General features: G+C 39.9%; 1 protein-coding gene across 1 annotated transcript in view; it reads right to left on the minus strand.

Annotated features, from left to right (window-relative positions):
* Positions 1-15,326, minus strand: part of ABCA13 (ATP binding cassette subfamily A member 13) — a 293,932-nt gene that overhangs the window by 147,992 nt on the left and 130,614 nt on the right. The window contains 3 exon segments of the mRNA XM_043507121.1: positions 4,687-4,792; positions 14,941-15,089; positions 15,092-15,170. Coding sequence (XP_043363056.1) covers positions 4,687-4,792; positions 14,941-15,089; positions 15,092-15,170 — 334 coding nt within the window.

Here is a 15,326-nt window from a genome sequence, read left to right on the forward strand (position 1 = left end):
AGGTGGTAGAATCTCCTTCCTTAGAGGTTTTTAAGGTCAGGCTTGACAAAGCCCTGGCTGGGATGATTTAACTGGGACTTGGTCCTGCTTTGAGCAGGGGGTTGGACTAGATGACCTTTTGGGGTCCCTTCCAACCCTGATATTCTATGATTCTATGATTCTATTGGGTGACGATGAAGGGGAGATGACTCTGATGACTCTGAACTGGATATTCAAGAGTCCCTGGTGATAACAGGAGAACCAGCCCCAATGGGGAAAAGAATCAGAGTTGTCTGAAGCCCAACATGGGGGCAGCATTGGTCCCAAATAGAAATGGAGATCAGCACAGGAAAATTAGATACATTCTCATCCAGTACCAGGAGAGGCACTATTATCAAGGCTAAGGGTGGTACCAAACTCTACGCAGGGATCTGCCACACCATGCCAACACAAATTAATTTTTCCAGTAAGATTTTGAGACCTAGTATTGAAAGATTTATTAAAATCCATCATCCATCTTTTAAACAAACTCTCCAGGGGACAGAATGCAGAGTTCCACTTAAAAACAGTGTCACAGTATATCCCCAAATATATTATGTCTACTGCCTTCCTGCCACCTACAATTTTTATAATTCTATCAAATGTAGGAATTGCCAACAGGGATTCAAAAAGGTTAAGGCCATAAAATCATTTAGTCTGAACTCATATCACAGGCCAATATATTTCACCGAGGTACCCCTATATTGAGTCCAATAACTTACATTTAGCTAAAGTAAATTTTCCACAAAGGCATCTAATACTGATTTGAAGACATCAAGAGACAGAGGATCAATCACTTCCCTTGTTGGTTTGCTCCAGTTGTTAATCACCCTCACTGTTAAAAACAAACACCTTATTCCCAATTTAATTTCTAGCCATTGGTTCTTGTTGTGCATTTCTCTGCTAGATTAATGAGCCCCTGAGTACCCTATATTTTTGTCTCAGTAGAAGTACTTACCCACTGAAATTAACACCACCTCAATTTTTTTAATAAGCTAAGCAGATTGAGCTATTTACAATTCTCAGGGCAAGGCATTTTCTCCAGCCTTCAGTCACTCTTTGGAATCATTTCTGCACCCTTTCCAATTTGTCAACATTCTTTTTAAAATGTGGATGCCAAAACTTAATACAGTATTCCAGTCTTGGTCTCCTCAGTGCTGTATACATACACAAAATCACCTCCATACTCCAAACGCACCATCCCTCTATTTATACATCCAAGGATCATATTAACCCTTTTTGAGATGGTATCACAATGGGAGTTCATGTTCCGTTACTGGTCTACTAGGACTCGTTTTCAAAGTCTTTCTAGGAAACTATCCTTCATTCCGTAGGTATGGCTTGCATTCCAAAATGTGTAACTTTGCATTTAGCTGTATTAAAAACACATCTTGTGTGAAGGGACCCAGTCTACCAAGAAATCCAGATCATACTGTGGATGCCTGTCCATATCACTATTTACCATTCTAACAACCTTTTCCTCATCTGCAATTTTATCAGGAGTGATTTTATATTTACTCCCAGATCATTGATGACTGTGTTGAATACTGTTGGGCCCAGAACTGGTCCCTGTGGATCCCCACTACAAACATCCACATTTAATGCTTCCCATTGATGACTATTTTGAGATTGTCAATTAGCTAGTTCTTAGTGCATTCAACATGTACCTTATTGATACGGTATAGTGCTAGTTTTTTAAAATCAGAGTCAGAGTGGTGGTCCATCTAGTCCAGTATCTGCTTCTAACAGTGGCAAATATCAGCTGCTTCAGAGAAAGGTACGAGAAAGCCTATAGTAGCAGTGATGGGATAATTTTCCCCAGGGAAAGTTCCTTGTGACCACAATGGTAGGAGACTGTCTTGTACCCAGAAGCATGAGGATTATCCATTTCAATTTTTTAAAATATTCACTATTATAAAAATGGATTTCTTGTTATGTGAATAAATGCCTACTCCTTTTCAATGCTGCTAAGCTTTTGGCTTCAGTGATCTATTGCTGCACTGAATACCACAGGTTAATCATATGCTGTGTGAAAAAGTATGTGCTTTTATTAGTTTTACATTTTACCTTTCAGTTTCATTGAACATAACTTTGATACCTCGGCCCCTGACTGTATGTTATCTTTATATTCAGAAAGATTAGATCCAGGGTAAGTACCTGCTAATATGCTCTGTAGTGAAAAGTGATGCAGATTATTCATTTAGCTCCTCAGCAAAGTATTCATTATTAATTGCGCCTTTCCTCCTTGTGGTCCAGTTTAAAAGTACATATCACAGACAACTGTATTGGCATTTGTGATGTTAAAAATTCTATCTCCTCTTCACAGAAAGAGAATGAGCTATAAATTCTTAATCTTACTGCAAATAAATTAAGGGGGACCAGCAGAGCTTCTCAAAGTAATATTACCAATTGGAAATAAGTAAATATGTATAGACTCCAAATTACAAATACATTAAAACAAACACTGGATACATAAGTTGTTGCTTTACTTTTGTGTTGATGTGTAGGTTTCCAACTCCAATTCAGCAGTCCATCCCTCTTCATGAGTGCACTTAAGCATGTGCTTAGCTTTAAGCATGTGATTATGTCCCTTTGCCTTCCATGGGGCACAAACACATAATTAAAGTTAAGTGCATGTTTAAGGCTTTGATGAATTGAGGTCCTGTGTGTTTTTTGCAACTTTTCATTGGCCAAATCCTGTCATTCTTGGATCTTAAGGTTTTGGTTTTTTGCCTTTTGGTTTTTATAAACCTTTTACAGTTCCTGTTCCAACATCAGCACTGTTTCACCAACACACACACACACACCCATATGCTCTCAGAAGGCCAGATTCTGATACCCTTATACACACACACACACACACACACACACACACACACACACACACACACAGTAACACCCATCAGCACTTGGCCCAGAATGATTTGACCTTCTCTGCTTGAAGAACAAAACACAATAGTTAGTTGAAATAGATTTTTAGGAAAGACAGATCAAATTAGGACCGAACGGCAGCCTGCAGTCCAGATCCAATCATGTGGCTTTATTATGGACCTGAATTGGACAAATGGATCAATTTGAATAAAAGAGCTTTAATCTGTGGAAAACGCTCTGAAGTGCAACAACATGGGAAGGTACCTTCAGCTCCAACAACCACTTCAGGACACAGCTGACTACTGCTAGGCAATGGGAGAGGAATAGGTAGCCCCACTATACAGATTTGACCCTTACAGATTCATGGTAAAACTAAAGCTACTGGCCTGGACCTTAACATATCCAACTTCCTCAAATTGGTGTGGCCATATAAGATAGATAGTTCCATTGTGGGCAGTCCAGGTACAGGGGTCTGAGAGATTGACTCCAGTGATGTTCTCTAGAATGCACCATCACAACAACTCTGTAACCCAAATTCTCTCTAGCTGTGTTCTTAATAATCCAGCCATTTGCTTTTGGGCCTTTCTAAAATCCATTGAACTACTCTGAGAAAGAAAAAGTTTTTGACTGTCTTTGAGTCTGCTTACAGAGACAAAACTATACAGGTCAAGCTACTGCCCATGGAATATTCTGATTGATTAACTAACAGAGATGGATAGCTTTCATGAGCAATTTCCAAAGCCCTTACACCTTCACTTCACAACTGTGCTTAATGATGAATGACAGCCATCAGCCTTGAATGAAAATTTCTCCTCCATCTTCCTTCCCATAGAAATGAAATTATCACCATATTTTCTTACTATAATTTATCAGCCTCAGAAATATGGAACTAATTACCATTTCTTTAATTATGTGCCAAATACCAAATGAAGACACATCCTGGAAGGTTAGCTAGTAATTATAGCTTATGTTATTAGATACAATATAGTTCAAATATTGATTACCATAGAAACTGCAATTCTTAGACCCTAAAGAAAATGCAACATAGAGAGGAGAAACAAATCTAACTGCACGGTGTTATCTAATTGGAGTCTTCAGTAATACAGAATTGTATGTCAGTTATAAAATAAAGGGATACCCCAAACTGTACCTTTTAATCGAGCAACTGTTTTCATCTCTCATGACGTTTTTGTTGTTCTTATTTTATTTTGTTTGTTTTTTTTCTAAAGAACTCTTATCACATTCATTCCTCATGCTCATCTCCACCACCATATGTATATGACCAGAAAAGTAGTAGCCAGGACTAGTTAATTAACTAATGTACTAGTCACTATAGGGTATTTAGAGAGATTTTGAAAAGCACTCAATGTCCCATTGAAGTCAGTGATAAAACTCGCACAGATTTCAATGGAATTGGAGCTAAACCAGCACTGAACAGTTTGAAAATCCCAACCCGCAGTGTTTGCACTTGGTGAGGGATGGTGTCAATTAGGTGACAGTTCTCTTTGGCACAGGTGCTATGCCATAGTGACAGCCTTGACTGGAGGTTATTGTGACAGAGGACACAAATCTTGGCTCAAAATACCCCTAGTCAGAGTGAGCAACATGAAGTGTATCAGTTGAGAAGGATTATTTGGCTACTTTATGTGCACACGAAAGGGCACTACCAGAGCACTATGGGGGCACATGGCAATCTCCACATGCTGCCTAACCTAGGAAAGTTTTTGCCTGTTTAGCTGCATGTCTCTCACTTGTATGAGCATGTTGCTTTCAAGGAGAACTTAATTTTCTACTTACAGTTTTGGTAGATTGATTCAGGGCTGTTAATGTGGGGTAGTGCCAACTCCTCTGCCAGGGGAACTTGTGGCATCTGCTCTTTGTACTGCAGCAGCTTCAAAAATACCTTTTGTGAAATAAAAAGAGAAATGAGACTTATTTGCCATAACTGGCTTTCACCCTTCATCACCCAGGGCATCAGACCAGGATGTACCACCACACTCCACTCTGCTGGAACATTCCTATGACCTACTGATCCAGTATAATTACTTTGGGCAAGAGCTTTCCCTTCAGTGGAGAGGAGTAAATGTTCCATGGATTCAGAAGTATCCGTATGGAGTGCTGCTGATCCCAGCACACTGCTCTTTGGTCCTCTCTGCCCTCTAATTGCATAGCTCTTTCAACAACCCTGCTGTCATTGACTGAGTCTCCCAGGTGTGGAGTCATAGGACGCATGGGGTCCAGAGTTAATGCACACTAGAAACAGCACTAACTCCCCACTGGTATTCCAAGTTGAACTCCGTGGACTCAGCAAGGGACAGTGCTGCAGACAGTAGTCAGTTCCCCGTCCAATCTCCTTATATTCCAGGCCCAACCCACAAAATTCTACAGAGTGCTGAAGCCTTGGAACACTAGCAAAAGAGCTTCCACACGGCTAGGAGAAGTGGGTGGGCAATCTCCCCAACTCTATCCTCCCCCGACTAGATTGGCTCGTCTAGGCCCTCTCCACTCATGGAAGTGGAAGGGATGATTTAGCCCTTTGAGAGCAGGAATGCTGCTGAAATAAAGTTAAAATAATGTACATTTTGTAGCAAATGCAGTTGCCATCTGCACACAAACACCACGAACGATTAATCAGATTTTTAAAAAAGAAGATCAGAGGGTCTTGTTTGGGGGATGTTAGCATATTTTAATAAAAGGGACAGGCATGTAATTTCCATCAGTGCATCTGAAGGGCAGAAGCCTCTAAAGAAGAGATGGAGAGAAGGTCGTGGAAGTATTTTTAAAAAATAGCAGTAATATTTTCCATGGGTTTAATAACCTAAAGATATGTCTACACTGCAGTTAGCACCTGCGGCTGGTCTATGGGGCTCAGGCTGCAGGGCTGTTTAATTGCAGTGTAGACTTCCAGTCTTGGAGTAGAGCCTGGGCTCTAGGATCCTGTGAGATGGGAGGTTTACACTGCAACTAAATAGCCCTACACCCCAAGTCAGCTGGCACAGGCCAGCCACGGGTTTTTAATTTTGGTGCTAACATATCCTAAAAGGCACATGTAAATGTTACACACAGTGTGTCCACTAGATTTGCCTGAGACCTACTGTATTGGGCTTGATCCTGCTTCTACACCTTAAGTCCACTGAAGTCAGCAGGAATTTCAGAGTTAGAATAGTGGGGGTTAGAGGTGCTGGAATACCATAGTAGATTGTTAGTAGCGACTTAAGAGGTGTTAAGACACTCACTCACTTCTCATTGTAAGCCTGATAAATCAATAAAAACTCAAAAACTTTCTTACAAGTATATATTCCCTCTGTAAATTCATGTTTTCTCCCTAGGCCACAAATTAATTTTGTGTGGGGGGAAGGGAGAAGAGAAGACACAGGAGGTCTGGGAGAGGACTTTAGATTAACCAGAAAAGAAACCAAAATACATCCACTGCTGGGGTAAGTAGGCCCACATTCAATTTTGTCAACAGTGAATTTGGCCCAAGACATACCTGAGATAGGAGATGCTGAAAATAAGCTCTTTTCTGAAATATTTTCCCCCCAAAGCCACCTATAACAAACAGCATGGCCTAGAAACTCCAAATGTGTCTAGAAATTTCAGATTTTGCTTCCAGTGCAAGCTTGCATATCAATTCAGCAGAGCATATATCTCTCCTGAGCACCTTTAAACAGAGCTCTCACTAAAATTATGAGCAACTTTGACTCTATCTCGGTTAAACTTCCTGTTTGGGAGTACACATCAAATTCTGATTATAACAATGTTAAAAAATGCTCATGGCCATATTTAATTGCTCCCACATAGGATTCCAATATTGGCTATAACAAAAGCGCATAGTAGCTAAGGAGTCCACCATACAATGGATAATAAAAGCCAATCAATTTGAAATACATTAGCTTTGAGGAAAGGCAGTTTCTTGCTCCACTGAGGTCTGCTAGCTACAAGGATTATATTTTGTTTAGTCAATATAATTGCTGTTTAATAGCGATGATGGACTGCCTAGCTACACGGCAACTTTAAGTGAATAGTTTTGGCCATTAGTTCAAGGACAGAGGAAGTTAAGTGTCTCATGAGGTTTCTATATTAGAGCCTAGACGGGGGACACTTACTGTCCAAACCCATATCTTGATTGGCTCCCGTGGGATGGTTTGATGATGTCACTGCTGTGCACCAAATTTCCAATATTGCAAAGCCAAAAGCTCATAACTAAACCCAAAGCAAATACCCCTAATTAAGTACTTCAGTCCCTCACCATGGTATCTGAACACATCACAAGCATTAATGAATTTATCTTCAGCACCCCTGAGAGTCAGGAGCGTATCACTGTCCCTACTGTACAGATGTAGTAGTAGGATTTTATCTTTGTATTTTGTATAATTTAAAATGATGAAATAAATAATAATGAGATAATAATGTAATATGTATTAAATGTATTTATGTACGATTTGATCATATCCTGCCAGCCACCCTTTTTGAATAGCAGAAAGGAACGGCCTAATGTGCCAATGGGTAGAGCTACATCAGCCAGAATCCGTGTCTGGACTGATTTCAAGGCAGCGACAGACCTTTGAGACACCAATTTGTTGTAGGTTTAGCATTTTAAAATAATTAAAAGAATTCAATGATTGTTTTTCTTTTGCAATGCAATTTGATTTTCCTGTTCAAAATATTCTGTGTAAATTAATTTTGTTTTGTGTGTGAATGAGGATTGTGTGTGTTAAGAGATAAGCATGAAGGCCTTCACTGAACCAGATGGTCTAGGGAGGAACCAGGAGACAGATGCAAGGCGCCAGGAGGCTGCAATACATGGCTATTAAAATGTCAGAGGAGGGCAGATTGATGACACTAAAAATGAGACAGGCACCTATCAATGGGGACAAGATAGCTGTAATTAAAAACCCCAGCATGGGATAACTCCCTGAGGAACTTAATGAAAGAACAAGATAAAGGATGAGAAGGACAATTTAAGAAAACAAGCACTCATCAAACAACAATTGATTACAGTGTGACGGTGCAAAACTCATTGGTCCCAATGAAGGAAAAATCACTATAAACAGGGTGCCTTGCCAGGAAACTTTGGGTTCGTCCTGCCAAGACTTCCCAGGAGCATCGTGTCACGAACGACTGAACCTGCCTCCTACCTACCCGTGGTCGACCTAGCTGACCACTAGATTGATCTGGACTGGTAACTATCGAGTGGCGGGACTGTGTGGGGGAGGGAGGGGGGGGTGATTGAATGCATATGCTAATTGTAGTATCTTCAATAAATGTGGCATATTGCCTTTTCCCCTGAAAAAATCCCATATGCTTCTTATAACACAGATGGAAACTAAACCACACAGATTGTAATTTGCCCAATGTCCCAAGGAAATGTATTTCCCAGACCTGGAAACAGAGCCAAAATGCTACTGACAGTGCTAGCATCATCTCTGAAGTAGGAGGGGACATTTCAGGAAGGAAGTCATGGACCCCCCTGTGCCATCTCAATGCCGATCCATGCCTTTAAGTGATGTGAGAAAGGGAAGCTTCCTTAATGAGTGGACTAGAGAAGAAAATAGAAGCAGATGGTAGAAGATGAGGAAGAGGTTGAAGAGAATGATGAAAAGTTGTAGACTGTTCTTGCAAACAAAGTATCAAGCTACTATTTCAGCAGCATTTTAGGGTTTTCCAGTCCCACTTATCTCAATTTCCACTGTAAAAACAAAACTGCTAAGTTCTGGATGAAAGGTCAGCAAAAATCCTGGAAGATAACATGATGGAACCAGAGTCAATATAGCCCAGGAAATATAGAACAACAGAAGAGAAGGTAGAAAAAATAATCAACACATATAGCTAAAATAGTAGGGAAATGGTGCTTAAAGGTTAAACACATTTTTTCTACTGTAATCTCTTGTTCTTGTACTAGGAACCACTGAAGTTTCCAGAAACATATGAGTGGATTGGGAAGAATGTTACACATTTTGCTTTTTTATCTTCTAACAAAAAAATAGAGATAGCCCTCAATCAAAACTCCAGATCTGAAAATCTTCAGCTTTAAGGATATTCAGATCCAGATTTGGGAATGTTTGAATCCTATATGGCTCTGTATATCTGTATATTTAAATGAAACCTGAGAAGTAGTGGGTCAAATATCCATGTGACAGTTTTGATTTTTAAGTACTTTAATATCATCAAAATCTTTACTCCTACTACTATTTTATCTTAAACATATAACACAGTCAGAACTACTGATGCAATTATCCTCCCTTTTTTCCATTTTTGTGTTGTTTTTATCCTTTCTTCAGACAGTGAATGTTCCTATGGCTGCAGCTGAAATCAATGGCAAATATCCCATAGATTTAAATGGTGCAGGAGTATGCTCATAGCCATTGACTGTATTTCCTGTGTGAATAGGGAAACTAATGCACAAGAGATCTAGGTTTAGCAAACAACAGGAACACACTTATTTAGCTGTAACGTTCAGGGCTCATCTATATGGCCCACAGTTTGAGCTAGAAGTGTGTGAATACCTGGACTCTATTAATGCAAAATAGGAACCTTTTAGTTCATGCCTGCAACATCCACAAAGGGGAGTTACAGCACAGCACTTGAGTGCAAATCGCTAATCACACCCCTGTAATCCAAACAGAGGTGTAGTATAGATACCGCCTCAGAAGAAGAGAGACATTACACAGCTCACAGTTACCAAAAGAAATTGCCTGCACTTTTACAGAGCCAAAGGCAGGTTCACAACGAAGTCACTGGTAGATTCAGGCCACAAGGGACCTGCTTACGATCATGTAGGCTGATATCCCACATCACAAAGAGTGCAGTACTTCCCTAAAATAATTCCTGTTTGAACTAGAGCATACATCCTTTAGACATGGATCAATGAGAGGTCATAATGTAAGGCAGGCAGCCCAAATAGCATACGAAACAGATACATTAGTGTGAGTAGAGCTGACTGGAACATTTTTGATTAAATGTTTTTTTCATTGAAACTTGCTGTTTTGTTGAAGGTGAAACATTTGCTGGAGCTGTATCTATTCTAATAAAATGTTGCCAGGAAGAGGTCTGTGATCCAGCATGGCCTTTCTGGTCATTTCAAAAGAGAAAGGTCTGAACAAAAAGCCTTTTCAATCTGGAAATGGATGTTTCATCACAATTCCATTTTGCAAGAACATTCCAATGCAGAATGAACACAAATTTCAAAACCTCAAAAGTTGTCATGAAATGGATTTGTTATCCTCTAGCCAGCTCTAAGCATTAGGTAGTGATTTTAATAAATCACGGTCCTGATTCTCCCCCAATTCCCACTCTTGGCTTATTGCTTATATTTATATTATATTATTCCTAATTCAAACAAGGAGAAAACAGTTAAAATCAAATAATTGATAATAATGGATTTGATGTGACAGTGACATGTTTTCCACTCACAAGATGCTTCCTAAACATGAGTGGGAATATGGTCTCCCTTAAAGAGTTAAGATTTTGAAAGGGTACAAGTGTTCCACACAAATGGACTGAAAAACAGCAGGGAGTTGGGGTGGAGGGGCGGTGCGGGACCTCTGCACAAACAATAACTTGATACATTTTCCTTTTAAAGTCAGAGTTCTTTGTTTCCAGATTGAATTATTTGAATAGACTCAATAGAACTATTATGTGCTATCCATTTAGTTGCCAGCGCAAAGAGGCTTTTGATAAGAAAATGGAGAATGAAGGTAACAATGGCTAATGATGACTGTGAAGAGATGACAGAAATCACGACAAATTAACATGTTAGTCTTCCAGGTACTGCATGATGTATCAGTATCTGTTGCCATTTAGGAAAGCTTATTTGCTTTTCTGCAGGAAACAACCAAAGGCAGGTACCTTTAAACTGAATGATCCAGAAAAATATGCTGATATATGTTTGCTATGATTGGTTTCTGTAGGGCTATAAGTTCACTTTATGTAAAAGTCGTATAGAATTCAAGAGGATGAAATATATAGAGAATATTCTAACCACCTATGAAATTTAATAGATTATATCCTTTCCATACAAAGTTAAAATCACCCTGTATAATTTCAAAGAGAATGACAGTCTTTCTTAGGCTTTTTTGATTCACCCCATAGAATTCTACAGCAAGGATATATTTCACCATTACATTTTAAAGAATGGTTATAAAAACCTGTAAATTATCTTTATTATGATTTTATTACTCTTATTGCAGTAGCACCTTGTGCTAGCAATTGTCCTCAGATATAACAAAAAGAAGGTCCCAGAGTGGTAGCCGTGTTAGTCTGTATCAGCAAAAAGAATGAGGAGTACTTGTGGCACCTTAGAGACTAACAAATTTATTTGAGCATAAGCTTTCGTGGGCTAAAGTTCAGCCACCAGGTTTGCCGTGACATTATTGGGGATACTGTTCCTGACGGCTTGTAGTCCATTTTTGTGTGGAATATTGGTGTAGAGGGCTTCTACATCCATAGTGGCCAGGATGGTGTTCCTGAGGAAACTACAATCCATTGATGGTCTTCCAGAAAACACCATCCTGAACTTTGTAACTTTGTCCTCGCCCACAATTATTTTGCATTTGGGCACAATGTATACCTTCAAATCAGCGGCACTGCTACGGGTACCCGCATGGCCCCACAGTTTGCCAACATTTTTATGGCTGACTTATAACAACGCTTCCTCAGCTCTCGTTCCCTAACACCCCTACTTTACTTGCGCTACATTGATGACATCTTCATCATCTGGACCCATGGAAAAGAAGCCCTTGAGGAATTCCACCACGATTTCAACAATTTCCATCCCACCATCAACCTCAGCCTGGACCAGCCCACACAAGAGATCCACATCCTGGACACTACAGTGCTAATAAGAGATGGTCACATAAACACCAACCTCTACCGGAAACCTACTGACCATTATACTTGCCTACATGCTTCCAGCTTTCATCCAGACCACACCACATGATCCACTGTCTACAGCCAAGCTCTACGATACAACCGCATTTGCTCCAACCCCTCAGACAGAGACAAACACCTACAAGATCTCTATCATGCATTCCTACAACTACAATACCCATGCTGAAGTGAAGAAACAGATTGACAGAGCCAGAAGAGTACCCAGAAGTCACCTACTAGAGGACAGGCCCAACAAGAAAGTAACAGAACGCCACTAGCCATCACCTTCAACCCCCAACTAAAACCTCTCCAGTGCACCATCAAGGATTTACAGCCTATCCTGAAGGATAATCCCCCACTCTCACAGATCTTGGGTGACAGGCCAGTCCTCGCTTATAGACAACACCCCAACCGGAAGCAAATACTCACCAGCAACCACACAACAAAAAACACTAACCCAGGAACCTATCCTTGCAACAAGCCCGTTGCAAACTCTGTCTATTATCTATTCAAGGGACACATCATAGGACCTAATCACATCAGCCACACTATCAGGGGCTCATTCACCTGCACATATACCAATGTGATATATGCCATCATGTGCGAGCAATGCCCCTCTGCCATGTACATTGGCCAAACCGGACAGTCTCTACACAAAAGAATAAATGGACACAAATCAGATGTCAATAATTATAACATTCAAAAACCAGTCAGAGAAAACTTCAATCTACCTGGACACTCAATTACAGACCTAAAAGTCGCAATTATTCAACAACAAAAAACTTCAAAAACAGATTCCAATGAGAGACGGCTGAATTGGAATTAATTTGCAAACTGGACACCATTAAATTAGGCTTGAGTAAAGACTGGGAGTGGATGAGTCATTACACAAACTAAAAATTATTTCCCCATGCTAAATTGCCCCCTACTGTTAATCACACCTTTTTGTCAACTGTTTGAAATGGGCCATCCTAATTATCACTACAAAAGTTTTTTTTCTCTTGCCGATAATAGCCCATCCTTAATCAATTAGTCTGGTTAGAGTTGGTCTGGCAACCCCTATTTTTTCATGTTCTATTTTTAGCCCCACAGCCTGAGCTCCCAATCCATTGACCTGGTCAGCGTAGACATATCCTGTGTGTTGGCAGACACCTTATGTACATGAAGGGTCTTAACAACTTCTTCAGCACTTCACATAGTTCTAAGGCTGGGGTTCTCAAACTTTGGGTCAGGACCCCATTTTAATGGGGTCACCCAGGCTGATGTTGGCCCTGGGCCCCAGCAAGTCTGAAGCCCAAACTCCACCACCCAGGGCTAAGATTACATGCCCCCCTCTTAGGGCAGAAGCTCTTGGGCTTCATCTTTGGACCTTCCGCCCAGTGCAGTGGGACACGGGTGATCTCAGTCTTTGGTCCCCCTCCTGGGGTCACGTAGTAATTTTTGTTGTCAGAAGGGGTCCTGGCACAATGAAGTTGGAGAACTGCTGTTCTAATGTATGCACCAATCCAGTGGCTCTCAGCCTTTCCAGACTACTGTACCCCTTTCAGGAGTCTGATTTGTCCTGCGTACCCCTCAATTAAAAACTAATTTCTTACAAAATCAGACATAGAAATGCAGAAGTGTCACGTCACACTGTTACTGCAAAATTGTTTACTTTCTTATTTTTACCATATAATTATAAATAAATTGATTGGAATATAAATATTGTACTTACATTTCAGTGTTTTGTATACAGAGTGGTATAAAAGTCATTGTATGAAATTTTCATTTGTACCAACTTCACTAGTCCTTTTTCTGTCACCTATTGTAAAAAAACTAGGCAAATATCTATACCCTGGACCCACTGCTCCAATGGACCCTTTCAAGAACTGAATGTATTTAATAAACAGGAGCTAAGCATTTCTCATCATTCTAAGTTTGTTGTATGAATGTGGATTTTTGTATTTTTTTTATTTGAAAATAAAATGTCAATTCTAAATTGGCACCAAAAAAGTGTCTCAGTGTTACAAACCAGATAACTGCTAATGGTTTTATATCTGACCCCATTATTTTCCACATGCATAGTTCATGCTGCAAGCTACAACACATAATTAATGTCCCAGATGACAAGCTTTTCAGAGTCTTTGTTTCATAAGCCCAGAAAAGAGATAAGACGACATTCCCCTAGATGACATTCTCTTCAAATGGCTGCTAATAATGCAACATATCTTCCAATCCCTTAGGGCGCTGGGTACATAAATGATTGAAAGTTTATCACACAGCGTATAGTAAGCTATCTAAAGAGAACATCATAAAAATGTGCATTTTATATACCTGTCATTTTTTTGTTCTGGGTCATATCCTAAGTTTTCTTTCTGTACACGATCTACTTTAGTACAGAACTAAGGAGATCACTGGAAAAATCATATTTCCACGAAATGAGTGGATTGTGCCATCAAATGAAAGTATGTCTCCCTCTACTGAAAAATAGTGTGTTTTGTTCTTATATCATTATTTGGTTTTTTTTAAGGATCTACACTATGGTACCAGAGGAATGATGGGTCAGGGAATTTTGTAGTGGAAATAATCCATTCTCTGGTATAACCAGTTAAATAATGCGAGCCAAAACCAGTCATGATGAACCCCATCAGGTACATTGGCCAGATTAGAAGTAGTAGTAAATTTGCAAGAACAGTTATTCTTGTCAGATTTCCAGGCAAGTTCTGCCAACTCCTGAGGTTTGGTTAGTTCAGATAGAATTCAGAGAAGAGACAGGATTTTTTTTAGAGTTATCTGAACTGTATAGGCAAACCTTCTGAAGTTCATCCTCAGTTAATTTAAAGCTCATTTTTTTTCTGATCCTAAGCGTTAATGAGAGATTTGGACTGACAGTGGTTTGGGGTTAAAGTCCAGGTCATGTAAAAATGTTCTGAGATCAGCTGAGATAGAGAAGAACCTTCCAAAAGATATCATCATCCTTTAGGATACATCAGGCCATTGGAATGAATTATGGGAGGAGTGGTTGTTGCCCTTAAATAACACAGCAAAATTTAAAATTCTATTCTACATGAGATGCTTTTTCATGTTCCCCTCAGGAACCTGTCCTGAAATATTGATAGTAAAAACATGGTCAAGAAGGTTAGATAGAAGCCAGTAGAGCATCTTTTACCACTGACAGCTACTAAGGGGAGATAAACAAAATACCTCTTCCAAGGTGGTATCTGAAATACCATAGCCAGTCACATGTAGACGTTCAAGGTTTTCATCCATAGCCTGAAAGAGGCCATTAAAGAAGGCCTTATCTGCCTTCACTGGAATCACATAGGTCAGCTCACTCCCACTGTTCTCTTTAGGAATGCTTCTGGTACATAGAACTGTACCAGAGATGTGACTCGATTGATGTACTCAGGATCCTGGATTTCAAACGCAGAGGGCTGTGCAGAAAGGAAAACAATAATAAATGGAGTTTATATGCGATCAGAAAATTGTAAAACAGGTCAAACTGAAAACAAACCTGGGGCCAATGCTGGAAACCCTTCCTCAATTGGGTAGTCCCCGTGAAGTTCCTGGGTCTAATCTTGTGAGCAAGG

The sequence above is a fragment of the Dermochelys coriacea genome, chromosome 2 (genome assembly GCF_009764565.3).
Source record: "Dermochelys coriacea isolate rDerCor1 chromosome 2, rDerCor1.pri.v4, whole genome shotgun sequence".
Lineage (NCBI taxonomy): Eukaryota > Metazoa > Chordata > Testudines > Dermochelyidae > Dermochelys > Dermochelys coriacea.